Source organism: Scardinius erythrophthalmus (genome assembly GCF_964197995.2).
Source record: "Scardinius erythrophthalmus genome assembly, chromosome: 22".
NCBI lineage: Eukaryota > Metazoa > Chordata > Actinopteri > Cypriniformes > Leuciscidae > Scardinius > Scardinius erythrophthalmus.
In genome coordinates this window covers 3,597,942-3,625,744 of record NC_138242.1, presented here as the reverse complement: position 1 = coordinate 3,625,744, position 27,803 = coordinate 3,597,942, and the positions used below count along the sequence as shown (strand labels likewise).

The window sequence follows — 27,803 nt, the reverse complement described above, 5'->3', positions numbered from 1 at the left end:
TTACTGCACGATGATTTCCAGCTGATTGGTGACCTGTCTCAGTGCATCGCAGTCCAGACTGCCAATCAGCACCTTCCTCCCAGGAGTCTGAGGGGTGATCGTTTCAGTGTATTGCACTGAGCCACCAGGTGGAATCTGGCTGCAAGTGGATATGGATATAGTGTGTAAATGCATGTAGAACACACACACACACACACACACACACACACACACACACACACACACACACACACACACACACACACATGTTGGGTTTTCATGTTTTATGGGGACTTTCCATTGACATAATGATTTTTCTACTGTACACACTGTCTATTCCAGTGGTACCCAAACCTGTCCTGCCGGCACCCCAACACTGCACATTTTCTTTGTCTTCCTAATCAAACACACCTGATTCAACTCATCAGCTCATTATCATATGGGTTAATGAGCTGATGAGTTGAATCAGGTGTGTTTGATTAGGGAGACAAAGAAAATGTGCAGTGTTGGGGTACCGGCAGGACAGGTTTGGGAACCACTGGTCTATTCTATCCTCTAACCCTAACCATACCCATCACAGAAAAAGTTTCTGCATTTTTACATTCTCAAAAAACCTCACGTATGATTTATAAGCTGTTCCTAATGGGGACCAAAAATGAAGGGCCAGTCTGGTAACCCAAAGGTTGCGGGTTCGATTATCAATACCGGCAGAAAATGACTGAGGTGCCCTTGAGGCAAGGTAAACAAACAAACAAACAAACAAACAATCCTAACCACCAATTGCTCCCCGAGCACTCCAGGTGTGTGTGTCCACGGCGTGGACCGGATGTGTGCCGGATCTGGGCCAACACTATGTTGCTGTCTTGGGTGTGTCTCATCTCACTTCTCACTACTTTTAATGTGTGTGCACTAACTTGGATGGGTTAAAAGCATCAGACAAATTCTGAGTATGGGTTACCATACTTGGCCTTCACATGTCACTAGCGTTAAAATGTCCCCACAAAGATTTTGGATATTGATATTTCTGTGTTTTATTTGTCCCCATAAAATAGGTTTTACCAGAACCATGAACACTACCATGATTGTCTATTTTTACCATGACATACCATGGCATCTAAATATGGTAACATATATTTGGTATTACCAACTGATTACATGACTGCACTGGACCTTTTCATAACGTTCCACATGGAATATTATGAAAGATACACATTTATAGGTTACACTTTGTTTCAAAAGCATAAGGTCAGAGAAGATACTAATGGAACATAGAATCTCAGACATCCCTTAAATCTCCAAGCAGACGGAGGGGTCTGTATGTAGTCCTTTAAAAGACCACACACACACACACACACACACACACACACACACACACTGTTTCTACATCTCTTTATAGATCTATAGAGATCTGGCAGCATCACAATATTGTATTTTAATATGTTTAGTCATCTAATAACTTGCTGGTTATGTCTGAATAATGGAAAAATAAATGTGACAGGTTATTCCATCTTACTTGTATGATTTCATTCTGGTCGGCATCAGGCCAACTGCATCAAGGCGGAGCTGAACGTTTTCCAGGATGAAAGTAAAGGGATTTCGGAATGACACGATGACCATCAGATCCTTGCCAACCCGGGGTATTCCATTCACCTGTCGATGAATTATAATGACAGCTGTTAACTAACATTAAGGATCAAATGTATCACAGGTGTTCCTCAACAATTGGTTATGAAGGACGCATACCTTTATTGTGAGTTCAGGAGGACGGAGAGTGACAGCTCTCATTGCTGAAATGGTCTGCCCGGTTTCCAGAATGCGCCCGTACACCACAAAGAGCAAGTTGCCCTGTTCCACCAGGTAGGGCATGTATTCCGCAGCTTGAACATTGATCTGCAGTTTTGAGGCTGTGAAAGGATTTTCAGAAATTACACTGAGAATTTTTTATTTCTACAATGCATGTGCCCTAAAGTCAAGTCAAGTCACCTTTATTTATATAGCACTTTTTACAATACAGATGATTCAAAGCAGCTTTACAGAGATATGCATGTTTCCAGAAGAAAATAGTGTCACAGTCCAGCTTAAGTAAGTTCAGTGATGGTTCATTTTTGTTGTAAAAAAGTTATTTTATATATACTGTATATAGCCACTCTGGAGAAAACAGTGATGTTATCGTCCAGCTCAGTTCAGTTCTCATATAATGGTGTCAATGCAGGAGATCAATGTTATTGTTGAATATTAAATTAAATGTCCCCAACTAAGCAAGCCAAAAGACAAAGGTGAAAAAGGCGACAAGAATCTTGAAAAGTCAGACTCACTGTTCTGGGGATTCACAGTTGCAGCTTTGTTTTCAAGCTTAAAGGTCGCGCTGGTGACACCCGTGTAAAACGACACACAGCCAGTGATGGTAGCATTGATGGTGCAGGTCTGGCTGGTCTGGTTGTTAATGTTCAGCGTCAGCTTGAAGTTGTCGCCCATTTTGACGGTGTCGGCCTGGATGTCCATGGTCACTCCTGCTTCTGGCTGTGGCAAGTAACTTCTGGTAGGAATGCCACGATTCTCTGCATTCTTCATGGTCTGCTTATCCTTGTCACTGCCTGGAGTCATGAAGAAGGTTGAAAGATTTCACTAGTGTAACCCATTGTCCTGGTGTTTTTGGATAAAATGAAACTTACCTTCTGGATATTTATAATTAGAAGTGATATCCTCATAGGAGTTAGCGTTCACCCTTTTAGTCACAAGGAGCTTTCCCACATACGCGGTGTCCACATGGAGGATCTTTGTATTTCCATACTTATCAGATTGACGGTAAATCACATCACTGTTCAGCTGGAGACAGAAGAAAGAGTTTTTCCATTTTGTAAGCGCAATATGCAGCTGAGATTTTAAGATCTATAAAACTAAAGAAGTGATTTGTAAATCTAAAGGTAAAAACATCAAACTAAGAGAACTTAAGAGAATGTTTCTTACCTCTGCAAAGACAAACCTTGCATCGAAAGGATAGCTGAGCTCTCCCTCTTTGATGGCATTGACGGACGTCGGGCCACATCGATAAAGACCTGAATGAGAGAAGGAAAACTACTTTTTATTTGTTCCATATAGTATAACAGGTAGGAAATAATATATATTAATACCATGACTACCATATTTTTACCATGACATGCATTACATACACGTCATGTGTATATTAAGTAAAGTTATATAATTATTATTAAGTTATATATATTATTAAATTATGAGTTAAACATATTATATAATCCAAAAACACCCATGGCTAAGGTGTGTGTGAGTGTGTGAGTTTTTGTTTGAGCTTTTTTATTAGTCATTTATTCATTTTTTTCATCCCTTTTAACCACAATTTATACCTAAATCATAAAAATAACTGAAATGTATAAATATAACATGAACACCTGTACTAAAGGTTCTGATGAAATAATAATAATAATAATAAAAGAGTAGCTAGGGCAAAAATGTTGGTTTTTAATGATTGATGAAGTTCATATTTGTTCAGTCATTTTTCTTATAATAACTTGGTTAACAGCGTTGAATGGTTAACCCTAATGGATACACTTAGAATTAAAAATTTGTGCCTTTATTACCTAACGTAAGAAGTAATGGGACCCCAATTTTCTAAACAATTCGTGGATAGTGCCTCCTAAATGCATAAGTTAAGGTTAGAGGAAAGCCTGTGTGTGAAGAGGATCATACCATCACTGGTCTCCTGAGGGGTGGAGTCGATCACCTGCCAGCCAGAGAATCTGTCGGGCAGATCAGGCCTCTTCATGTACACCTCATTCCAGCAGTGGTAGTTCCTGTGAAACACAGTGACATTAGCCGTGTTTCCATTACCCTTCAAATTGTGCACATTAAATTGTGAATTGAAAATACGGCCAATGGAAACACTAGCCTGGAAATCCAGACCTAAATCTAAAAGATTAATGGTCTGGCATCGACTAATGAAAATTAGTCAGCTCAAGGGGCGGCACCAAACACGCATTTGAAAATCTCACTGCACGCAATTGGATAACACTACGACCAATCACAACATCGCTTAGCTACCAGCGGAGCTAACTGGTAGATTAGACTCTCACCGTATCCGGTCGGCAAAACAGCAAAAACACCCTTCTTGCAAGGGAATGATTCGAACGGCGTCTTCTGTTCCTGTTTTAGATAAAAAGCCAAGTCTAAATCTTTCACTGTAGCGGCCAAAGCCGTTTCAAACAACTGGTGTTCATCCAGAGCCATCTTGCAATGTTTACTAATGACTTCGACGTCACAGCGCTGTCGTCATCTCGCCTCTGGCCCGCCTATATCAGATAACCCGATGTGATTGATGCAGCTCAGATCGAGGGGCGTATTTAATGAGCATCATTACTCGACACCAGATTAAACTCGCTGAACAAATTTAACTTGTGCTCTCGCGAGAACTCTGGATTACCAGGGTATGGAAACACGTACATTTCGCAAAAATTCCCATATAACGCAAAAAAAAATTTAGCCTCGCATGAGGTGTTTTTTTAGTCAATTTAAAAAAGGAATTTTTCGCACAACTGCAATGGAAACAGTTCTCTCGCATTTACAGGTCACCTGGTGTACGTAAAAGTCGATCATTCTTTAAAGATGGTGCGGTATGACTGGACAGAAGATAGGACAGAGTTTTTTATTAAACTCATAAAAGACAAAAGTATTACGGGAATTCTAAACAACAAAGAATTGATCAAGATCTTGAAGTTAATAGGATGGAGAAACATCTCATATGTGCTGCTCCCAAGTACAAGTGGCTTTCCTTGCCATTAATGCTTGGAAAACACGTCTACGTCTCCTTCAATTAAAAATGGCTAGTGCGGTGGCTGCGATATACTTAAACCTACCAACATCTGTTGCCATGATTTTTGGAATGACTTTTGGAAAAAATTAGGTTATAGTCGCATAACATCGGTTAATGGAAATGCTGTCATTTTGCAATAGTTTTTTTATTGACATTTAGAAAATCTCGCAAAAGTTTTGCACAAATCTGTAATGGACACGCGTCACTAAACAACATTAAACCATCATCAGGGCCATTCCAAGCATGGGGCAGGGCCCAGTGCGAGTTAGAGTAATTTACCATCATTACCAGTAACACAGAACACCATTCCATCATTAATAAATAACTACACAGGAACAAATGAGTAATGCATGATTAACATTCTAGTTCCTACTATTAACTAACAAGAAACTCTGATTAACAAACTAGTAAGTAATAGTGCGTAGTCAAATGTGGTATCCACTATTAGCTAATCAGTAACTACTATTTTTTTTCATTCCTCCCAGAGTACTACTTAGAACTACTATATACAGGTTCATAATTAATATGTATAATTAATTCTAAAGTGAAGATCATTAGTAATGACTCAATTATTACCAAATCTTTCAGAAGGAATTACTAATTATTTGGAAGTGAAAAACATGATAACTCCCAAGTAATAACTGAAGTCACTGTAAGCTTTTGAGGTTTTTGTAAGGGGTTCGATAGTAATTCAAAAGTGATTTGGTTGCGCTCGAGTCATTACTAGTGGATTACCATAATCTTCACTTTAGAATATGCATCCAAATAATTAGTAATTCCTTTTGAAGGCTGTAGTAACACTTGAGTCATTTCTATCCAATAATTTACAAAACCCTCCAAAGTTTACAATGACTTTAGTCAATATTAGGGGGTTATCATGCTTTTCACTTTAGAATACTGATCCAAATTAATAATAGTATTAATAATTGTAATACTTGGGTCATTACTAGTGGGTTACCATGATCTTCACTTTAGAATTAATTATACATTTTGCATTAGTCATATTAATTATTATCAAGAACCTGTATATAGTAGTCTTAGCAGTCCTCTGGGAGGTATGATGAAATAGTCATTACCTATCAGACTGTGTATGTGTAATGGACATAGACCGGTAAGAGCTGTGGGTGCAAACCTCACTCCCCTGGCCTCAAGAAGTGCACTAGCGGCTTTGGTCTTTAGCGTCCTTGTTAGCGCGCCTGCCTCCCATGATAGAGACCAGGGTTCAAATCCCGCTCGGAGCAGGTCGAAAAGGACCGGTTACATGTGCTTTGTGTATCTCACCAGACTGAATCTCTTGTTCGGCTTCGGTCCACTCTCCCGTCTTCGTCCAGCACGATGTCTGTCTTCAGGTTGCCCGTGTTGTCGTGAGCAGAGCAGTAATTGGTGATGACCCGTGTAGGGATCCCGAGACAACGCATAACTTGGTGGGACCATCACAGTGTCATGATTACACCACAGTCTTTTTTGCAAAGGTCTAAATAGCCTGAATCTCAGAACCAACAAAATGAACACAATAATTGTGCAGTGGCCATACTCACAAGAGTTCAGCACGCCGGCATACACCCAGCACTGAGCAAAGCACACAGGCACACCACCTTCTCTAGCATATTTGAGCAGGATTTCAGTACTTCCAGTCCAGGCAGTCGGTGCTGTGCCGATGGAGTAATGCTCATCCCAGTTGCCAACCAGGACACCATCATCGTCCTGGGCGTTCATCTGAAATTATACCCCCAAAAAGCCTAAATATACACGCCATGTGCATTCATATAAGACCAGCTGCTTAGGAAGTGTGTCGGAAAATGAAAAACTAAATAAAAACAACGCAGAAACAAACCAAAAAATATATACATCCTATAAACTTATTAAAATATTTGTTATATATATATGAAGAGTTCAGATGCAAAAGCCTCTAAGTGCCATCTGAAAATTTCTTCTAGAATGATCATTTTTATAAAGCTTGTATATTTAAGTTAAGTGATTTCACTTAAATTACAATTAATGTATTGTATGTAATGTAATGTATTTGTCAATCATACCAAAGCTGATCCTTGCCGAACTAATTGAGTGGCATTTCCACGGTACACTAGTGGTACTTTCCCAGAATCCAGAACAAAAAGACAGGCATCCAGAACCCCCTTTTCAAACTACGGGAAAACACATAAAATGTTCAATGAAGGTGTCAGTTTGAACAGTCTGTGAACAAACATCTCCAGAAAACTGCCAACCTGTCCAAAGTTCCATGAACGGGAGGAAATGTTGTTGATTTCTCCATTGTAGATGATCCCCACATCATTCATCACATACTCCTGTCTCTGGTTGTCGTTGGGAATGTACACCTGATCCGCTTTGATGCAACATATACAAGATACATGCATTATCATCATCATCATCATCATCAAAAATATTAAACTTTGTTGCCATCCAAATCAGAGCGCAGCAAGTGTTGTACTTGTACTCACCAGGGTCCCAAGGATTGAACAGCACATAGAAATCTGTGGCAGTGTTTCTCTCAGTGCGCTGTTTTCCAAAATCACTCACAACTACAACAAAGGTTTGGAAACGGCCAATGATGCAGCTGGCGTCTGGTGTTACGCCAACGGTCACATAATACCCTCGTATGTCCACCACACGACTCTTCCAGCGCCCATTAGATATACCGATGGGCAAAACAATGTAGGTGCCCTTGTTTTCATCAGGTGAACTGCCTGTGAGGACAGATATATTCTAGTATTAAACAGAACCTGTTATGCATTTTCAGCTTTCTTTAGTGTGTAATGTTGCTGTTTGAGCATGAAAAAGCTAGAAAAAGTGGGAGTTATATTCTATATCAGTGTCAGTGTTTCCGAACTCCTGAAACGCCTTCATTGTAGTCTTGAATTACTTCCGGGAACGAACACGTCACAATATTCCTGATTTAAATAATTAATACGTAGAATAAAGGGGCGGGGCCTAGTTGAGTTAATTAGTAGTGTGTTAAACTGGCGGTTATGGTAAGGGGCGGGACATTTCCCCAAACACTCTCGACCAATCACAACACACTGCTCCAGAAGACCAATCAGAGCAGTGTGCATTTCAGAAGGAGGGGCTTCATAGAGACGGGAATTCAACAGAGCGTTACTGACAGACTGGGAAGAGAGGAGCTGCAACAATAGAGAATATGGGAAAAAATTATGTTTTTTGAACAGTCACGCATGAAAACCTGTTCTAGTAGAGCCCAAAAACAAAATCATGTGGAACAAAAAGGACGTTTTAAAGCAGTTTATGAATTGTTTTTGCTCATACTATAAAAGTCAGCAGGGTCCAAAACAACACTGGATCCCACTGACTTTGATTGTATATATATATAAAAAAAATGTAAAAACGAGTGCTCTGATATGTTTAGCCAAGCGAAGTTAAAATCTTGTCTTGGGGAAAAAAACACACAAAAATACAATGGTGCTCTCAGGATCGCCTCCAGTAACAAGGACCCAAATCTCACGAGGACGTCTTCCCATAGGACAGCAACTGAGCCGGCAATAATGAACGCAAAGCTGACACTGAGACTGAATTAAATGGTGCGGCGACAGCCAAGGGAGCATCGCTTCAATCATTCAGCTTGACTTAACTGCAGCATGGCACTACGCTCTGGGTGATGTACGTGTGCAAGTCTAATGAAGACAGGCAGATGTTTTCTCAGGTATCATTGTTTGTCTGAGAGTTACGTCCAGTCCATTCATGGCTCTGTCCTCTGTAAGATTATGTACCTCTCAAGCATTAAAAACATCACAGATGTAATTCCATCTCAGTATGTCTATTTCTGGTTCACAATTTCAAGCCAAGTCATTCAGGCCTATCTATGTCTTGTTGTCATTATTTTCCTCCTCCTCTGCTGTGTGGGCACCTCCACAGCTTTTGTCAGGTTCAATATTAAGTAGACACAATACTATGGGTCACCACGCTCTCTTTTCTAAAAGGGATAGTCCACTCTAAAATGAAAATTGTCATTATTGACTAAGCCTTAGTGTAGTTCCAAATCTGTGTGACTTTCTTTTGTGGAATGTAAAAGAAGATAATTTCAAGTTTTTTGTCAATTCAAAGGTCTATGGTTGCCAAAATTCAACTGGTTACCAACATTCTTCAAAATATCTCAATGTCATACAGGTTTGGAACGACATGTGAGTTTTGGGTGAACTATCCCTTATAGAGGCACAGTGGCTCTCTGCTGTCCTTTTATCCTACCATAGTATCACAGTGGTGAAAAAAAAAAAAAAAAAAATCCATAAGAAGCACATTGTACAAATTCATGCAAAATAGTTTTCTCATGAGGGTTGGAAAATATATGGTTTAAAATATCTGCTCACCAATCAAGAACTCCATCTGCACATTGTCACTCTGGTTATTGAAGGGTTGGTCAAAGCTGATGGTGATGAAGAATTCTTGATTCCTGCGCACAATGAGGTTGGTGTTCTTGTATTTGATGGTGTTGTGGGCTCTCTTGTTCTCTGCTGCATGCATATCAACATCCAATACTGAGAGAGCTTGCGTTGCTGCAAAAAAGGCGAAAAAAATTGTACATGATCTTTTGAATACCAATATTATCACAGCTTTGAACAGAATCTGAACTAATAGTTTCAGAAGAAAAAAAAAATCGATATATATAAAATGGTGTGATATTTAAAGGCAATGGCATCCTTTCTCTAATCTTATTGGTTACTGACAATAGATGAGCATCTGCCCAGCTAACAAAAATATGTTGTAAGAACATTTGGCTAACGTTATGAAAACATTATTAGTGAATGTTCCCTGAACGTTCAGTTTATTAAATGTTTTCAAAACGTTCTTGGCTATGCACATGTTAAGGAAACATTCCATTTTATCATTCTGCAAACATTCTGGAAACGTTACTTTTGAATTTCTCTGAACATTCCGAAACAAGTTGTAACATTTAAATAAGTTGGTAAAACTTTACAGTAAGGTTCATTAGTTAACATTAGTTAATGTTTTAACTAACATGAACTAACCATGAGCAATACATTTGTTAATGTATTTATTAATCTTTGTTAACGTTAGTTAATAAAAAAAAAGAGCTGTTCATTGTTTGTTCATGTTATTTCACAGTGCATTAACTAATATTAACAAGACTTTAATAAAGAATTAGTAAATGTTGAAATGAACATTTACAAAGATTAATAAATGCTGTACGAGTGCTAACTAATGTAGTTAACTAATGTTAACTAATGAACCTTATTGTAAAGTGTTACCAGTAAGTTAGACAAACAACTAACTGATTTAAAATGTAAAAAAATCCATGAATAAGGCATTAATCATGTTTTTGTGTTAAAGTTTTGAGAGTATTATTAAAGACCAGATAACTTTGAATGGACGTTCTGTTGATGATACTGGAAGAACATTTGTCCTTAACTTTGAGAGAAGCTCGTCGGAACATTAGCCAAGTTTCTGAGAACGTTCCTTGTTAGCTAGGCACAGTTCGGCAGTTGTTAAGTTTGTGTAAAGACATGAGCAAAGACAACACAGTGATATTGTCCTCTTAGTGGGGTGATTTAAGGAAAAATTACACCTTGACCTGTAAATGTGTTGGCAGCTGAATGCTTGATTCACATAGCAAAAAATTCAATGGAATATGAATGAATAAGAATACAAATAGAACTTTACTGGGTGCTCTTGGGGTCACGGGCGTGGTGTCAAACGCTTCGAACGTCAGTGGTCTATGCTCATCTAAGTTTGACTTGGCAAAGTGAATACGGCCCTTTCCAGATGACTTCATGAGTTTATCCATGATGGACACAAGATGTCCTGATGTTTGCCTGGAGGACAGATCATGTTAATGTTAGATTTTAAAATACAGAGAATTTTGAAGTATACAGATATTTTGATTGTCTGAGATATACATCTGTGATTCTTGCCAGATGCAGAGGAATGGACAGATAGTAGGTGTGTGTTTATGTGTCTACTGTACATGTGTGTTGAATGATCAAGACTTTATCTATTTCTTTCTGTCTTCCCCTGTGGGAAGAAACTGATGCAATATGGTGTTAGACTATTTTAGGGAAAGCAAACTCTCAGTGAAACTGTGAGAATCATAAAGCACTGATGAAATATCATTCTCAACTCAGCAATGTGGTAGCAGCAGCAAGGGCCTTCCTGTCATACACTCATCACAAAACACTTCTCTAAAACATTACCTACCATTCAAAAGTTTGGGGGAAGATTTTAAAAAAAAATTTGAAAGCTCACCAGTGTGGCATTTATTAGATCCAAAATACAGTAAAAATAGTAATGTTGTGAAATATTATTACAGTTTAAAATGTACTGTTTTCTATATGAATATATAGTAAAATGTAATTTATTCCTGTGATCAAAGCTGAATTTTCAGCATCATTACTCCAGTCTTCAGGGTCACATGATCCTTCAGAAATCAAGAAACATATCTTATTATTATCAATGTTGAAAACATTGCTGCTTCCTTTTTATTCCAGGATACTTTGATAAATAGAAAGTTGAAAAGGGCAGCAGTTAGCTTTTGAAACAATGTGAGTTACGTAATCAGCTTACTTTTTTCAAGTAACTAGTAAAGTAATGCATAACTTTAAAAATTACAACAAAACATACATTTTTCAGATAAATAATGCAAGTAACTTTATTTTCCCTGTCCCCGTGTTGAGATAAATCCTGAGTAAGCGCAGAGGCGTTGTGTCATTTACTCTTCTCACTTGCACACAAAACAGATTCAGTATCCCCCAAAATGAATGAAAACAGTGATATGCTCACTTTTTATGCAAACCTTCAATAGTTAAATATGTTAACTATACTTTATGTATTTAATCTCACTTTATTAACCAATGTCCTTGTGGCTGACCTTGACCTTGGCAAAATTGACATCACATTTGTGTTTAATTGTCTGAAGTAAGAGTGTTGAACTTTCTTCTGATTCTTCTGATCCACAATGGCAGCGCAGCTGAAAGGTTTGTTTGAGATGCGCTCTTAACTGTACAAGCGTGAATTGCATTTTCTTATTCATTTCACTTTTGGTGTGAAAGGGCCTTTAAATCTGCGAAAATAGATCTTTTTCTTTTTTACTATCTATTTTTCTTTTCTTGAAAACAAACAAGCAAGCCCAGTCCAACTGAGAAAAAGTGATGCAAAAGTAACATAATGCATTACTTTCCATTAAAAGTTCCTAAGTAACACAATTATTTACTTTTTTAGGGAGTAATGCAATATTTTAATGCATTACTTTTAAAAATAACTTTCCCCAGCACTGGTAATTATTTATTTATTTTTTTTTTTTTTTTTGCTTAATAGCAATTACTTTTGTTCAAGTCTCAAATCCCAAGTTATGTGCATCTAAAGTAGGAACCCATGAGGAAGTCTACACAACATTACAAAGTGGCCATTTAATATGCATGTGCTACATAAATACGGTAACACTGAATAGATGCAAATCAAGATTCCCAGCAGAAACCTGGTAAAAACAACTAAACAATTCTTTGTAACAGAATATATATGATGAAATGATTAGATTAGAATGCATATTTCAAACATGCACTTGAATTTGGTAATGCCATGAAATATGCAGAAATTAGTTAAAACCTAGTTAGAGTAAAAACTAGAGGAAAGTTATTCCTAACTGAAAGCTATGTTATTAAAAGCGTAGAACTCACGGTGTGTGTAGAAGATTAGATGTTCTGCTGAGGTGAGGAGGCTCCAGGCTGATGTGCTCATGAAGAGCCTCATGCTGATTAATAAAGGCTCAGGACTTCCTCTTCCACTGGAGAAAAACACATCCATGGAACCAGAGTGTCCGAAGTCGAGATGATCCCAAGATCAGGTCAGTCTGACATACAACTCTGTGACCTTGCTTCTGATTCTTGATGAAAGCAGCATATTCCAGACTGTAAGAACATATAGATGACAAAGTAGTCATCATGGTAGTAATCACTGTGAAAATATTAAGCATGCTATGACAGTAATTTAAAGATTTATGAACCATAACGTTTATTCACTCTTTTTGTTAAAGTCATCCATATTTCTATTTTATGTCAAAAGAATACAATAATTAATTGACAATTCTTCAAATTCACCAATTCATTTACTGGTCGAGGTATTCTATTTCCAATTGTCCCTTATTTTGTAAGGTTTACCTTTGAGACCTGAAGCTAAAATAAATAAATAGCACTAACTAACATGAACTAACTATGAGAAATATATATTTTTACTGCATTTATTAACCTTAATGTTAGTTAACAAAAGTGTGCATGCTCATGTTAGATCACAGTGTATTAACTAATGTTAACAGATACAACTTTAGATCTTAAACATGTATTAGTTCATGTTGAGACAAACATTAAGAATAAATACGGTAATATTTTACAATGAGGTTCATTAGTTAACATTAGTTAACTACCTTAGTTAACATATTAATAATGAACTGCACTTCTACAGCATTTATTAAATCTTATTAATTTTAACATTTACTAATATATTAAAATCAAAGGTTGTATTTGTTAACATTAGTTAATGCACTGTGAACTAACATGAACAAACAATGACCAGCTGTATTTTTATTAACTAACATTAACAAAGATTAATAAATACTGTAACAAATGTATTGATCATTGTTAGTTAATACATTAACTAATGTTAACTAATGTACCTTATTGAAAAGTGTTACCATAAAGGACCATTAAAATGTAGAAGTATTGTTCATTGTTAGTTCATATTAAATGATGTAGTTAACTAACGTTAGCAAATTGGTAAAGTGTTACCAATAAAACAAAACAAAAATCATAACGTTCCCAAAAAACATTTTCTCTCTTATAATTCTTAAGAGGTTTTATGTTTCAGTCAGTAAATTAAAGTTCAAGGTGATTAAGTATACACATGCTTTTTTCATTTTCTGAACACAATAGGGAAGTTGTTAAAGGGACTATGTGTAGCTTTTTAGGTATTTTATTATCTAAAATCAATATTTTTATTAATAAATATGCCCTCAATGGTGTACAAATACCTATGCCATTGATCAGACTAATCCTCGTAAACGAAGAATTTATTATCTTTATATACATAGGACGGGTAGGTCCACGGAGGCTTCCATGTAGTTCCGCCATCTTGAAAAACTATAATAGCAGAGAGGGACAAAAAGTACTAGGCCAACGCGTTTCCACAACGCGTTTTCGTTCAGAGCCAGCATCACGTGACTGAAGCCAGCAGAAGCAGAGGCACAGAGCAGTGAGAGGCGCTTGTCACTGCACCGGCAAGTTTAAAAGGATGCACTGCACGGTTATTTATACATCGTTCATTCATTCATATGCTGAGTCACAGGATGCGTCCTCGTCGTCGAAAAAGTCCAAAATAGGCCGTAAAGGAAACGTGACCGGAGATTACAAAAAACAAGGGTTAATGTCGGGATAGCTAATGCAGGAGAAAGCTTTCAAAAGAGACCCTGAAGATGCCTGCTTTCTTCTCGACAGGTAAGTCAATGTTACGGTCTTAATTACAAGCTTTTTTTTTCTTGCTTGGTTGTGTACTTTATTAAATAGACAGTAGAACATTTATAGTTAAAAGTTAAACAGGCTCTTTGATGAATTGCAGCTATTGAGTAAAGTAACATTAGAGAAGGCGCTGATGATGATGATGAAAATGATATCTAACAATGCACGTACTTCAAAAAATATAACGAGTAAAGAAGGCATTACTACTAATTACCATAGTTAACGTTTTTCACAGTCAGTAATTCATTTTTTCGTTGTTTCAAGTTTCAGTTTGTTTTAAATAACAAACCTGTTCACCCGAAGAAAAACTCGAAGTGCTATTATAAGACATCCTGTCATAGCTTTTTGGTACATAACGGCTACCGTAGATGCAACGCGCATTTGAAAAAGTGAGGCGCTGGAGAGCATTATTCATTTGAATGCAAAATACAATTTCACCACTAGATGGGAGAAATTCCTACTTAATGTCCCTTAAACAAAATATTATACTTCAGATTTGAAGGAGGTTAGAGTGTGTGAGATACTGTTCTTGGAAAAGTATTAAAATTAAAATTTATTATTACAACTTAATTGCATAAATATATCTTGTCCTGTTGGATATCAGGAAGTGTCTCAGAAGGCATTTAAAAAAAGTATTGTTTGAAAATACAGGGAAATGAAACTTGTGACATGATCTGAGATGTTTGACCCGAATGAGAAGTTAAGTTGCCTTGCATGTTTTTGAAAAAAATCTGGTTCCAAAGAAACCTAAAGACACATTTGTTGGAAATGACATTGCTCAGAGGCCTGCGTCACGAAACAGGTTTATCGAATTAAAGGAAACCAACGTAAAGAACAGCAACTAAAGTCATTTGTTAAAAATCCAAAATTATTATACAGAAATCATCCATTCATGTGTGTAAATTTGGTTAGTCCGTTCGAGATACACCTTGATTAAAATCCCACGTCCACCAAATCAACATTTTCACCAAAGATGGACTATAAACTCTTCTCATCATCCCACTGCTCGAGTCACATTTAACATTTTAATAAAATAAAAACTATAATTTCTAAGAATGGTATAGCGAACTGCATATTATGAACACCTTTTTTGCTGCAATAAACTATGTAGAAGCAAAAGGAAAATCTGTTTTCACGAGAGTTTGGACATTAGACTGAAAACACACCAGCTTTAAGTAGGAGCTGCAGTCAGTTAGGTCTGTGTGTGTGTCCAGTTTCAACACACCCAAAAGTTATGGAAAACATTAGTGATAATGGCCTTACAATAATTAGATGTGTTTTCTTAATTTTGGATTGTGTTGCAAGCTGTGCTCTTTAATATTTGCACATTATATTAATTGTGCCTGAATGCATGTGCAAGAAATGTATTGTATTTAGTCATAATTTATGTGTAGCCTATATACCCACTCATCAACCCAAATCTTATTTTTATAATACAAGAGGGCGCACGTAGCCTGGGTGGGTGTAAATGCTTGCCAATGCAATACCCGGCCATTGCCTCTGAAAATGTTGCTAAAATGCAAGGGTGGAATATGAGGGTCGATCATCTCGACACAACGTCAGTATGGGAAGTATTCATACTTATTTTGGCACTTACACCTGCTTGGCTTAATCACGGAGATGTACGTCCTGCTCATACATGTTGGACTTACCCCTCTTTAATATTTGACATTTTGTGCTATAACAACTAAATTAGCAAATGTTTCAGTTTATTTCCTATAACAACACATTGGTGGATGCATCACCATCCAATATTTATATCTAAATATGTTACAGTTTAAAAGTAAATCCACATTGTTGTTAAGGGGGGCATCTTCCTCAACAACAGTACGATCCAACATCCCTCGCTGCAGCGTTTTCATGGTAAGGTTCTCTCAAAGTTATGAACAAACATTCTTCCAGTAACGTTAATGGAACGTTATCTGGTCTTTAACCCTCTACTGCACACATTTTGATGGCACATGATAAAAATTATTCCACATAATTTCTTGGCTCATTTGGGAACATTTATTGATTTATTGATAATTCCCCCTCCCCCGACCCCAAAATTATTTTTCAAAAATATAAATAAATCATTAAAGGGCCTCTATTATGCTATTTTAAAGTTTCCTAGTGTTGTTTTGGAGTCTCATACAACATGTTTACATGCATCAAAGGTAAAAAAAAAAATCTGTTTAATTTCCCTCATAATATACATTTGCACATAACCTCATTTTCAATGATTCTCAAACGACTCATCAGATGAATCAATCTCTCTAAATCCCTCCTTTCCACGAGCTACTCTGCTCTGATTGGCCAGACAGCTCAGTCTGTTGTGATTGGCCTACCGCGTACAGCCCGTCCAAACATAACCGCCCATTGCCATAGATAACAACGTCAGCTGTCCTGAGGCTTCCTAAACCGTAAACTAAACACAGTAACGAACAATGACGTTGATTTGACCATATCAATGCGAGCACGAGTCCGATGATGAAACATTGGAAGAATTCGTTCAGCCCGAACCTCCATCGCAAGGACAACTCGAGCAGGACGTTTCTCAGTGATACACAACTCAGTTTGAGGTACATTGTATGAGATGTTGCGACTGTAATACCTCACCATCAGCATTAACAAGTGCGTGTCCATCAACAAGCCGATTATTTTACTTGTACTAATTTATTTAGAGTATTTTTCTAATTGCGGTGAATACATGGAAACTGTATCAATAACAGTGCATGTATGCAATGTATAACGTTACATTAGCCGAGCTCTAGAGTGAATGATCTGATGTAACATAAACGTGGGTAAAACAAATGAAGAGTTCAGATGCCAAAGCCTCTAATGGCTCGTTTCCACTGAGCGGTACGGTACGGTACGGTTCAGTACGGTACGCATTTATTTCCGTTTCCACTGTCAAAAGTTGTGAATGTTGATCATTTTTATCAAGCTTGTATATTTTAATTCAGTAATTTCACTTAAATGACCATTCATAGGTAATTTTCATTGTCATTTAAGTGAAATTACTGAACTTAAATATACAAGCGTCATAAAAATGATCATTCTAGAAGAATTTTTCAGATGGCACTTTAAGGCTTTTGCATCTGAACTCTTCAAATATTTCCTCAAAGTAGTGAGAATGACAGACAATTTGCATTAATAGACACAGTTATAGGTAATAGTGGCCCCCAAGTGATTAGCAGCAGTATTTACACCATCTTTCAAGAGTAAAAATGGTTTGCGAACCCTGCATTGAACTCCGAGATTTGAGACAGTCATCAGTAAATTAAAGGGAACACAGCAAAAGTTTAGGATTATACTGCTGTGATGAATTTTAACCACTCGACATGATGCTGTCCAGTATCACAGGAATCAGCAGCAAGTTTGATGTTGAAGTTTTCCCTGGTGTCTGCACGCGCAATAAGTGGGTGTGCAATATGCTTATGTTTCGTCTTGACGTCACAACGAAACGGCTTATGACTCGTTTGAAAAACAATTCATTTAATTGACTCAGAGTCGACTCTTACTTTTGAAAAACAATAACTTTATATATGGTGCACTTTCAGATTTAAAACTTTGCAGGATGTTTTCATTCACTTAGAGCTATGTTACACACTACAGGGCTCTCAAGTGTCACACATTGAGTATGACAGTCACTCATTTCGGTCTTTTGTCATGCACTCCCCCCACACATTGTATTTCTCACGCAGAAAAATTATTTATAATATTTATAATATGCCGCAGTGGCCAAAATTTCTCTGCCCGCGCCGCTCTCTCTATGGAACCGGCAGGAATCTAATTTAAATAAGATTACTAATGCAAATAATCTTGCATTCTTCTCACACCATGTGCTCTTGTGACCATGTGTCAGAAAAGGACGTTCCACCTTCAAACGGTGCATGGTAGTGACTCCCAAACCTTATTGGACTGTTCTTTGATACTTTTTCAAACATTCTAATTGGTTGCAATCATTTAAAGTAACGTACTGAACAGGGCTTAAGAAAACTTTCCGTTGCCTGAGGCCAACGCTGTGCTGTAGAGAGTTAATAATGTCGGTAACACTTTACAATAACGGAGCATAAATAATCATGTACTAATACCTTAATTAATAGTTACTATGATATAAGATATAAAGTAATATATAAATTAATCATGAACCAATGAAGAGTGAACCTTAACTACGACAGGAGTCATAATGATTCATGCATTAATAACAGCAGCCTTAAACAAGTTATTTCATGTTTGATAGTTAATGCATTAATTAGCGTTTAGGGGTAAACTAAATCAATCAGGCTCTGTAAGAATAAATAAGAAGTAATCTAAATTTGAATTAAACATATGATGTAATACTGCCATAATTTAAACTGTAATATCATAATCTGCCATCTGCAGCTTTGTAACAAATAATTTAAATGGTACATGATTATTTAGCCATTAATTACACAGATCCGTCTAACCAAACGTAGAAAATAGACTAATAACTACCACTAATAAATGTAATTTGATCTAAACCGTTTTCTTCATTTAGGCCTATGTTAAGTAATAGCTACTTTTCTTCCTGGAACTACAGTATGTAGGGTTTGTTTCTGGTGAGACACTCATTAGTGGCGCACTTTGCGCTCGCTCGGCATGTTAGTTGTGTACATATGGCAATGCTGTCATTTTAATCTTATAAATGTTGACTGCTTTGGTAAACAGAATTAATGATTAAAGACATGTTTGCATGTATCTTGTATTTGGGAGTTTTCAGGAGGCTATGTACTAGGGGTGTGCCATATCATACCGTCCACGATAACACCGGTATATATTTTTACATGATAAAAAAGTGTCATATCGTGATATCAATGATATAGCGACGCGAATTAGGCTAACGTTCCCTAGCGCGCACAATCGCACATCAACAACACCTGTCTGAGAATATGAGTGAACACACCTCTGTTCTACCCCGTAGAAGCTAACCAGTATCTAGAGGTAGTGTTCATTTCGTTCACAAAATCTATGAGGAAAAATGTTTGTTGACAACCTTTTTTTCTCCATGATAAGACGAGACGAAGACGAGATATCCACCTTATTCCTGACGACCTTACTGCATTTTGAATTATGGGTGGCACTTCCGGTTTGGGGAACTTCCATTAAAAAAGGCTTAAACGAATCATTTCAAATCATAAGGTAGCCCTGCAAATAAAGCTGATTGTCAGTTTGACTGGATTAGCTGTCAATTTTCCTTCATGATTTATTTTCAGACATCATGAGAATAACGCAACACTTGGTATTTTAACGTGACATGTTATAACAAGAATATCTATGGCTAGAGCTCTTTTCAGTCGCTGCTTTCTTTTCCTCGTGATTATTTTCTTTTTTCCCTTTGAAATTCACTGTACAGTAAAAGTATGAAAAAGGACAACATATACTGCACATTTGTGGTCTGTTTTCAACTCATGTAATCCGTTTGAAAGCAAGGAGAGGTACCGTTTTTCCTTCTGCCTCATTATCTCTATAATAAGCTGCGGCCGCCCCGCCCCCGGCGCTATTCACATGGTAAATAGTTTAGGTGATCTACGCATCGCATACGCCCCCCGATCAATGCCATAAAAACACAGTTTCTTCATCAGACTTACTGATAGTTCATCGCGTTTTGAGTATGGCACGCTTCTCCGGTAATGACGCCATTCAGATGATTCTGGACAGCGAGGAAGAATGCACCTTTTCCTCAGAGGAAGATTGTAACTCAGACGACGAACGGCAGCATTTTGAAGAGCGAATTCCGCCGAGGACACAATTTCGGAGTAAGTTTTACTTAAAAGTCTTTTGTCTTTTATTTTTCGTGTTAGAATTTATAAGGAAAAAACAATATTACGTGACAGTTCTCCATTATGGATGCTAGTGCTCTGAAAGCAGCACTAAAAGACTTTCAAACTTTCACAGAGACCTCAAAACAGAAAGCACAAATCCTTTCTTTAAAACGAATTTCGTTTTGTATTATTTGTATCTTAATTTTAATAATTTTTTCATTAACAAATTTCCTGGATTTAATACATAAAAAGTAAATATAGGCTAGCAATCACAACATAAGGTGCTTGAACTGGAGATCATCATTAACCAGACCGTAGCCTACTCGCCTCACATGTCTAAAAAATGTGAAATATATTTACAGAAAGCTGGTTCTAAACAAAACCATCCAAAACAAAAAACTATGTGGCCTAATAAATGTGTATTTCTCCGGTGCGTTCACTAGCCTACTGCGAAGATTGCGAGTCTATAGCCTATCGTCAACTTCATCTTTGCCAGAAGTTAATAAACAATTATGTCTTATTGCAATATTTTACATATTCATAATCATTACTTTTGGTGGATCTTTGAGGCAGCTTTTTAGGTTTATGGCGTTTTGGAAAAGAGCTCTTCACATACAAACACTATTTCACCAAGGCACAGCGGCCCTTCAGCACATCGGGTGTGAACTACTAAATATGCATGATCGTTTACGCCCCATCCGCATATTGGCTTTCCAAACTAGAAGTGTTTCACAAAACTTAAATCAATGTATCGTTTTATGTGAATGATTAGGCAGGATGATTTTCACATCATTTTGAAGAAAACTCTAGGCGACGACATCAATTAGTCAAAAGTCTTATTGACACATATTTAATATGTGTTTTGTGGGCTTATTTCAGAAACTTTATTTTTTATTTTTTTCAATAACCATGCATAAACATTATTCTCTCAAAAATGAAAACATGTACATACACGTGGCTCACATATTATGGTAGCCCTGTTTGTGCTATATAGAGTGAATTTACACCTTTGCCATTAATATGTTTATAAGCAACTGAAAAAAGCACAAATGTCAGGGCATGTCAGAACATCTCAAGGGCCCCAAAAACAGCCCAGACTCCAGAGGGTTAAACGCCTCAGATGTGAAGCTATTCGCTGTCAAAGTGACACCAAAATGAATGGGAGTCAATGGGATGCTAACAGCAGGTAGGGGTCCGCTAGCCAATGGCGGCGCCCGGGGGTACCTTCCAAATAATAGAAAACCCTACCCCCCTGGTTTTAATAAGCCGCTTTACGAGTATTCATGCGTGCAGTTGCCAGATTTCAACAATTTAAATCCGCCAATCAGAGCTTTTCTGTTAAAAGAAAATGGGTATTTTACTTAACCATTGCAATCTGGGCTCTTTCTACACTGCTGAAGAAGCACGGGTGATCTGAAAACATGACAAGTAGTAACTGCTGTTTAGTGATCTCCAGTTGAGATTTTCTGCTTAAATGAATTAAGTGTCATTTGGTCGGTTTGTGTTCCTTCACGAGCTGCTTGTGCTGTTTGCTGCGACTAAATCTGCGATCAAACCTTCTCAGTGATGAACTGCAATACATCCAATTTGTTTGGATTGCTGCTGTTTGTTTACACTTGTACTTAAAATTTGATTAGGTGACAATATTGTGCAGCCTCCTGAAGAGTTACAAGGTTAATTTACTTTAGTTATTGTTAAACTAAAATGTTAAGGAGTTATGTTATACTTTTACTTAAAATATCCAGGGGAAACACTACCAACTTGTAGACTACCAAGGCTACTTTTTTACTTTGCTTACATTTGACTCATGCTGTGTGACTGTCTATTGCACCATAATCCTGTTGCTGCCACCTTATGACAAAAGATTACACTTCAAACAGGGGCGGCTGGCCAATAGGCAAGGGCACAAGGGCGCAAGGGCGAAAAATATGATAGAAATAAAAAAATTTCTCCTCCACCTGCGTGCACGTCTCATCAGCTCTGGGGTGCTGGAGAAATCGCCCCAAAGAGGCGGGTCTGTGGAGCAGCTTAGCCAATTGCTGATTTAAGATATAAATGTTTGACATAAACTGTAGCCAATCAGCAAGCTCAAATCTAGTCCGCTATGGGTGATTCTGTTAGCGCTCCAAGCTGCGCACGCCTGCGCCCGCGCCCACGCTCATGCGCGCCTATCTCCATCAGACAGTGGTCTATCGGTCTGGCTAGCTGGATGCGGTCATGCTAATGCCTTGTTTTGGTTTCTGTGATTACTTTTTAAAACAATAGGGACAGATCCGGCATTGACAGTTACCGGAGTGAGGGAAGTGAGCTCAATTTCAAATCCAAATGAAAAGTTTGTGCAATTTGTTTGTTTTTGTGTAAGAATGCCTTAGCCTTGTAGGCATTAAATAATTACTGACTTTTTCACAGAGCACTGGTATCATGCAGTTTGTGTTAAATTGTATTTTTGTGGTTAATAATAATAATAATTATTTTTATTTATATAGCGCCTTTCCAACTCCCAAGGTCGATTTACAAATATATGTAAGGCAGTGGTTCTCAAACTGGGGTACGAGAGGTGACAGAAGGGGGTGCGGGAACAAAATGCTGAATTTTGCCGTTCCTTTAAAGCAACACCAAGTAACTTTTGCTCTCGGAGTCCCCCTACAGTTGGGAAACAGTATTGTCTTCTACTGCGGTCGCAAAATCTGTCATGGTAACACCAGGGGATACACGTGACGTGCATTTGTTGACAAGCCGATACCCCTGAACTCTGCAGAAGGAGTTCTCATGCGTGTGAAATGTCTTCATCCCAGGTACAGTGGCATATATCTCAGCATGTCATATGAATATAATTTCATGGGTTTTTATGACCGCCGCTAGCGTAGGGAGCCACTCCCGGGAGCCACTCCCCCCATTCTCCCCCCTGCTGGGCCCCCCCCCCAAACCCAAAAAATGCAGTTTTTCTTAAATAAGTACCTGAACCGTGGCACCGAGGATGAAGAATTTTTTATGGAATGTTGGTCTACTAGACTTTTACGGAAAAATTTCGTTTGGTCCACGGGGGCCACTCCCCCCCCGCGCTGGGCCCCCCGTGAATTTTTAGTCAACGATACCAGGGACACCGAAACACCAGGGAACATGACATTTGGTGGGCATGTAGCCCCACTAGACTTTTACGGAAAAATTTCGTTTGGTCCCCGGGGGCCACTACCCCCCCCCTCCCCCCGCGCTGGGCCCCCCGTAAATTTTTCGTTAACGATACCAGGGACACCGAAACACCAGGGAACATGACATTTGGTGGGCATGTAGCCCCACTAGACTTTTACGGAAAAATTTCGTTTGGTCCCCGGGGGCCACTCCCCCCCCGCGCTGGGCCCCCCGTGAATTTTTCGTCAACGATACCAGGGACACCGAAACACCAGGGAACATGACATTTGGTGGGCATGTAGCCCCACTAGACTTTTACGGAAAAATTTCGTTTGGTCCCCGGGGGCCACTCCCCCCCCGCGCTGGGCCCCCCGTGAATTTTTCGTCAACGATACCAGGGACACCGAAACACCAGGGAACATGACATTTGGTGGGCATGTAGCCCCACTAGACTTTTACGGAAAAATTTCGTTTGGTCCCCGGGGGCCACTACCCCCCCCCCTCCCCCCGCGCTGGGCCCCCCGTAAATTTTTCGTTAACGATACCAGGGACACCGAAACACCAGGGAACATGACATTTGGTGGGCATGTAGCCCCACTAGACTTTTACGGAAAAATTTTGTTTGGTCCCCGGGGGCCACTCCCCCCCCCCGGGCTGGGCCCCCCGTGAATTTTTCTTAAACGATACCAGGGACACCGAAACACCGGGGGACATGAAATTTGGTGGGCATGTAGCCCCACTAGACTTTTACGGAAAAATTTCGTTTGGTCCCTGGGGGCCACTTTCCCCCCGCACTGGGCCCCCCGAAACCCCCAAAAATGCAGTTTTTCCTAAATAACTACCTGAACTGTGGCACCGAGGATGAAGAAATGTTTATGGTATGTTTGTCTTAAGGGCCCACATCAACCTAGCCCATAATCACTCATTTGTGATTTGCGCCCCTCCCATAAAAAATTAAAATGTAATATTATTCTGCTTTAATCGCCCCTATCTTCAGTTGAGATGTTCTGAACTGCACCATATTTCATGTGTATGATTAACTTGACGTCCTCTGGGGGTATGCTAAGTTTCGTAGAATTTCATCCATGGGGGGGGGGTCTAAAATAAATTCATTTATGTGCACATTTAGTGACTGTACACTCATCGGCCTGTAGATGGTGGTGTTGAGCGAAGGGTTGCTGGTTTAGGATGATACTGTCACACACACACATGCAGGAATACAAACAAACGCAAGCATGCACAGACACTGACATCCACACGCACAGACACACACCCATACACACTCATACAAATCCACATGCACAGACACACACGCGCACACACATGTACGCACGCATACATACACGGACAGACACACACACACACAGACACACACATACACATACACACACACACACACAGACAGACATGCACATACTACTACTTTTTTTAGGTATATACTAGGGGTGGAACAGTACATGTATTCGTATCGAACCGAATCGGTACGGGCGTCACGGTTCGGTGCATGAATTTACACGGAGAATACACGGTATAAAATAAATAAAACTCGCGTGCAAATTAATTAATGTAATGCGGAACTACTGTTAGATACGCGGGTTCTTTAGGGACACCTAATCTGTAGCCCTGCCTTAAGCTAGGTTTGTTTCATAGACAGTATATAAACTGGACACAGCGACCCCATTGGATTCAACAGAGGAAAGTGAAGTCAATTAGAAGCACTAACTTCCTGATGGTCGAGCGTACTGCGCAGACTCAAACTGAGCTTGACTACGTAGATGCGACGTGAGCAACCCGTCTGTCTTCTAGTAGCTGTGCCAAGAGAAATCTGAATCATTCCCTTCCAAAACTTGCAGAGATGGAGAGCGTGAGTAGGAGGTGTCCATGAGCTAGCAGCAGGAGAAACTTTTGCTAAGTATTCTGATTAATTACTTTGTCATTTTGCCTCAATGTCCCCCCGATTGCCCGGGAGCTTCTCCTCCTGTCCATACGGTAATCTCTCTACTGTGCAACAGAGAGTCGCGTGGGTATGACGCAATGGTTAGCCTATTTTTACAAAAACTGCTTCTACGGGGCCATAACGTAAGATACAAGGTAATGGAGCCTTTTATACATTTTCGTGTTTCTTTAGAAATAAATAATGGACAAATGGAGTCTTTAAACGCCTCAGATGTAAAGTTATTCGCTGTCAAAGTGACGCCAAAATGAATAGGAGTCAATGGGATGCTAACAGCAGGTGATGTTCTGCTAGCCAATGGCGGCGCCCGGGGGAGCTTCAACATAATATGAAACGCTGCCCCCCTGGTTTGTTTATACCAAGGGGACAGGGATTTGTATTATTTTGAAGGTACCCCTGGACGCCGCCATTGGCTAACGGAACCCCACCTGCAGTTAGCATCCCATTGACTCCCATTCATTTTGGCGTCACTTTGACAGCGAATAACTTCACATCTGAGGCGTTTAAAGACTCCATTTGTCCATTATTTATTTCTAAAGAAACACGACAATGTATAAAATGCTCCATTACCTTGCAGCTTATGTTATGGCCCTGTAGAAGCAGTTTTTGTAAAAGTAGGCTAATGATTGCGTCATAGCCACGCGACTCTCTGTCGCACAGTAAAAAATTACTGTATGGACAGGAGGAGAAGCTCGCAGGCAATATTTTATGAGCATAGACGTCTATGAGGCAATCGGGGGGACGTAGAGTCAAGGGAGAAGCCCATATAGAGTCCAAGCAACGGGGAAAAATTGTGCAACAACGTTTTGAGGAATTGGAAATAATTCGGTATGTGGCAAGTATACATGAAGTAGCCTAACATTTTATCCACAATCTTTAAATAATGTATCTACTTAATTAAATAATGAAGTATGGGTAACGGGGTATTAACGGGGGATGGAGAAATTATCATGAAATTATGCAATGGAAAAAAAAACATCTCAATGTCAATCGCGGTTAACTTTATTCCTTTATTTATTTACAGATACGCTTGAAGATGAATGTGATCCCTTTCGTCCTGGTCGGAAGCCATATACAACATCCTATCCTACATAACCTAATGTAAAAAAATAAAGAAAAGCGTTTCTGTTCAAGTGTGTTTGTCCATGATTTATTAGCCAAAACTGCATGATTTAACAGCTCATAATTTTTTATAAATTGGAATATTATATGGTCATCAATGTATTACGTGAAGAGATGAACTGTACAATGAGTCATTTTAAGAGACTGCTGTTCACGTTCACCGTCTCTGCAAGATTCGGTGGGTGATTCAGATTGATTTCTCTTGGCACAGCTTTTAGAAGACTTACAATTGTCAGACGGTTGCTCACGTCACTTCTACGTCATCAAGCTCAGTTTGAGTCTGCGCAGTACGCTGGACCCCCAGGAAGTAAGAGTTTCTAATGGGCTTCACTTTGTCTCCGTTGAATCCAATGGGGTCGCTGTGTCCATTTCTTTTACTGTCTATGGTTTATACTTTCGCCCGCCTCCGCAGCGCGAGCTTCCGCTGACCGCGCACGCGCCTCCCAAAATGGACGAGGCAATTTATACTTAGCGCTCGCCGGTGTAGGCTACTATTCTTTGGAACGACAGGGTGCGACTCGGTGTAATTGTCCTCTAAACCATCAGGAATCAGCGGTGAGAAGTAAGGTACACTCGTGAATGTTTATTTTAGTACAACAACACTTAGTACACCAAACCCACACTATAAAAGAATCGTTAAAGCAACCAGATTATTCCTTGTGACATTAGAAAAAAATGGATATGAGAACGTAACCTACAACTAAATTAACGTTATCTTACATAATTTCTAAACATTTTTATTTAGTTTTGTGAACCTTTTTATAAATCATGGCCATTTATTTTTATTTAAAGGGCTTGTGCCTGCTATTGTAGGCTCATTTTGTTAATGTAAGCAACTAATTTAGACGCAAGAACTGGGTGCCGGTGCTGTGAGATGTACATGCTCGGCCAGATTCGGCTCGAAGTCGTGCGTCTTCGGATGCGGAGCCGTGCGCGCTAAAAAGCCGTGCACTGCCCACCGCCACACGAAATGTGGCCTTGCGCACCCAACGCACGCGACCGCCCACACTGCAATGGCGACATTTTGCCATGCGCACCCTTGGGCTCGTGCGTCTGCACATAAATAAGAGATGCTTTATTTTCAGTTTTATAGCTGATTATCTTATTTTGTTTACATCTTACTTTACACACTTCAGGGCAGGCTGTTGCAGCTAGCTCAGGGGAGAGACTGTATGACACTATAGAGCTGGTAAGTCCCGCCCCTTCCGCAAAACCCCGCTGGACCTCAAAGTTGAAAAACCGTCAATGCAAGTGAATGGGAGAAAATAATTATTTTCTGATCCCGTTTGAATTGTGCCATGAATGTGAACATATGTTGTCTGTGAATTTTTTATATAACTTTTCATGTTACGAGTTTGACAGTATATGGTATGATTCTTCGGCTAGCAGTTGTGGAAAAGACATAACGAGAAAGACTACATATCGCCTATGTGACGTCACCCCATAAAGTTGATTTACCCGTGGTTTTCACCAACCTCAATGATTTTGTCTTCTTCCTGAAAGAAGGAGGTGAAGTGCATCAAAGACACAGCCAT

At 39.0% G+C, this 27,803-nt stretch overlaps 1 protein-coding gene across 1 annotated transcript; it reads right to left on the bottom strand.

Moving 5' to 3' along the window:
• Window positions 1-27,803, bottom strand: LOC308682414 (coagulation factor XIII A chain-like; the record flags this gene model as incomplete). Its single annotated transcript, XM_081352124.1, has 15 exons — window positions 1-139; window positions 1,493-1,629; window positions 1,723-1,883; window positions 2,295-2,573; window positions 2,652-2,805; window positions 2,947-3,035; window positions 3,685-3,788; window positions 6,086-6,224; window positions 6,343-6,520; window positions 6,841-6,948; window positions 7,030-7,148; window positions 7,264-7,509; window positions 9,145-9,330; window positions 10,457-10,608; window positions 27,727-27,803. The coding sequence occupies 15 exons, from the start codon at window positions 27,801-27,803 to the stop codon at window positions 1-3; spliced, it is 2,268 nt and encodes a 755-aa protein (XP_081208250.1).